Source organism: Plasmopara halstedii (assembly GCF_900000015.1).
Source record: "Plasmopara halstedii genome assembly, contig: Scaffold_3120, whole genome shotgun sequence".
Classification (NCBI taxonomy): domain Eukaryota; phylum Oomycota; class Peronosporomycetes; order Peronosporales; family Peronosporaceae; genus Plasmopara; species Plasmopara halstedii.
Window position 1 is genome coordinate 1966776 of NW_020190023.1, and position 761 is coordinate 1967536.

Here is a 761-nt window from a genome sequence, read left to right on the forward strand (position 1 = left end):
AAAAGCATTCAAAGAAGCAGGTCAAGAGAGATCTGTCACTATTTTCATCGACGATGGATGCAGTCTAAACGGCGTGTCCGAAGAATTGGTGAAGAAACTTAACCTTGAAATCGCTGAAGGTGAGATGATGCAAGTCGACCTTAGTTATAACCAGTTCGTACTTCGTCCACACCGAGCCGTAGAGATGAAGCTACAAGTACCAGGTTTCCCATTAACATCGGGAACCTTTCAGGTGATGCCCATCCCGGCGAATAAGGATGTTGTCTTAGGCATGATGTGGCTTCGTGAGCAAAATCCGGATATTGACTGGACTACAGGGTTAGTTACTCCTCGTGTCGAGTTGACTGCAAAAGGTGATGTTCAGATTCGGCTTCTAAAGCAACGTCCGGCTAGATCTGTTGCTGGACAGCGTAAGGCTCGAGCAGAACCAAGTCGAGAAATCTTTAACTACTATCGACAGCATAGCCATAAGGGGCAACATGGAACGACAAGACTACTTTCGTCCCAGCAATTTCTGAGAATGTTGCGCCATGACAAAGACATTGAAGCAATTTTTGTCATTAACCCCATGACTCCGAGAAGGCTGAACGCTTTAAGAGTCAAGGATGGGAAGCTGTCAAGGATAATCAAGCTTATGAAACATTACGTAAGTATTCTAATACAGTTTTTTGCACAGAACTTCCGAATGAGACACCTCCGGTAGGAGAGGGCATCGAGCATGAAATTCAGCTCAAACCAGGAACTCAACCTGTTTCAGTCAA

General features: G+C 45.1%; 1 protein-coding gene across 1 annotated transcript in view; it reads left to right on the forward strand.

Annotated features, from left to right (window-relative positions):
• Window positions 1–703, forward strand: part of PHALS_07961 (ammonium transporter family) — a gene marked incomplete at both ends in the record, with an annotated part of 1494 nt that extends 791 nt beyond the window's left edge. Inside the window, one exon of the mRNA XM_024721515.1 lies at window positions 1–703. This exon is cut by the window's left edge and continues 791 nt beyond it. Coding sequence (XP_024586606.1) covers window positions 1–703 — 703 coding nt within the window.
• Between the last annotated feature and the right edge of the window lie 58 nt (window positions 704–761).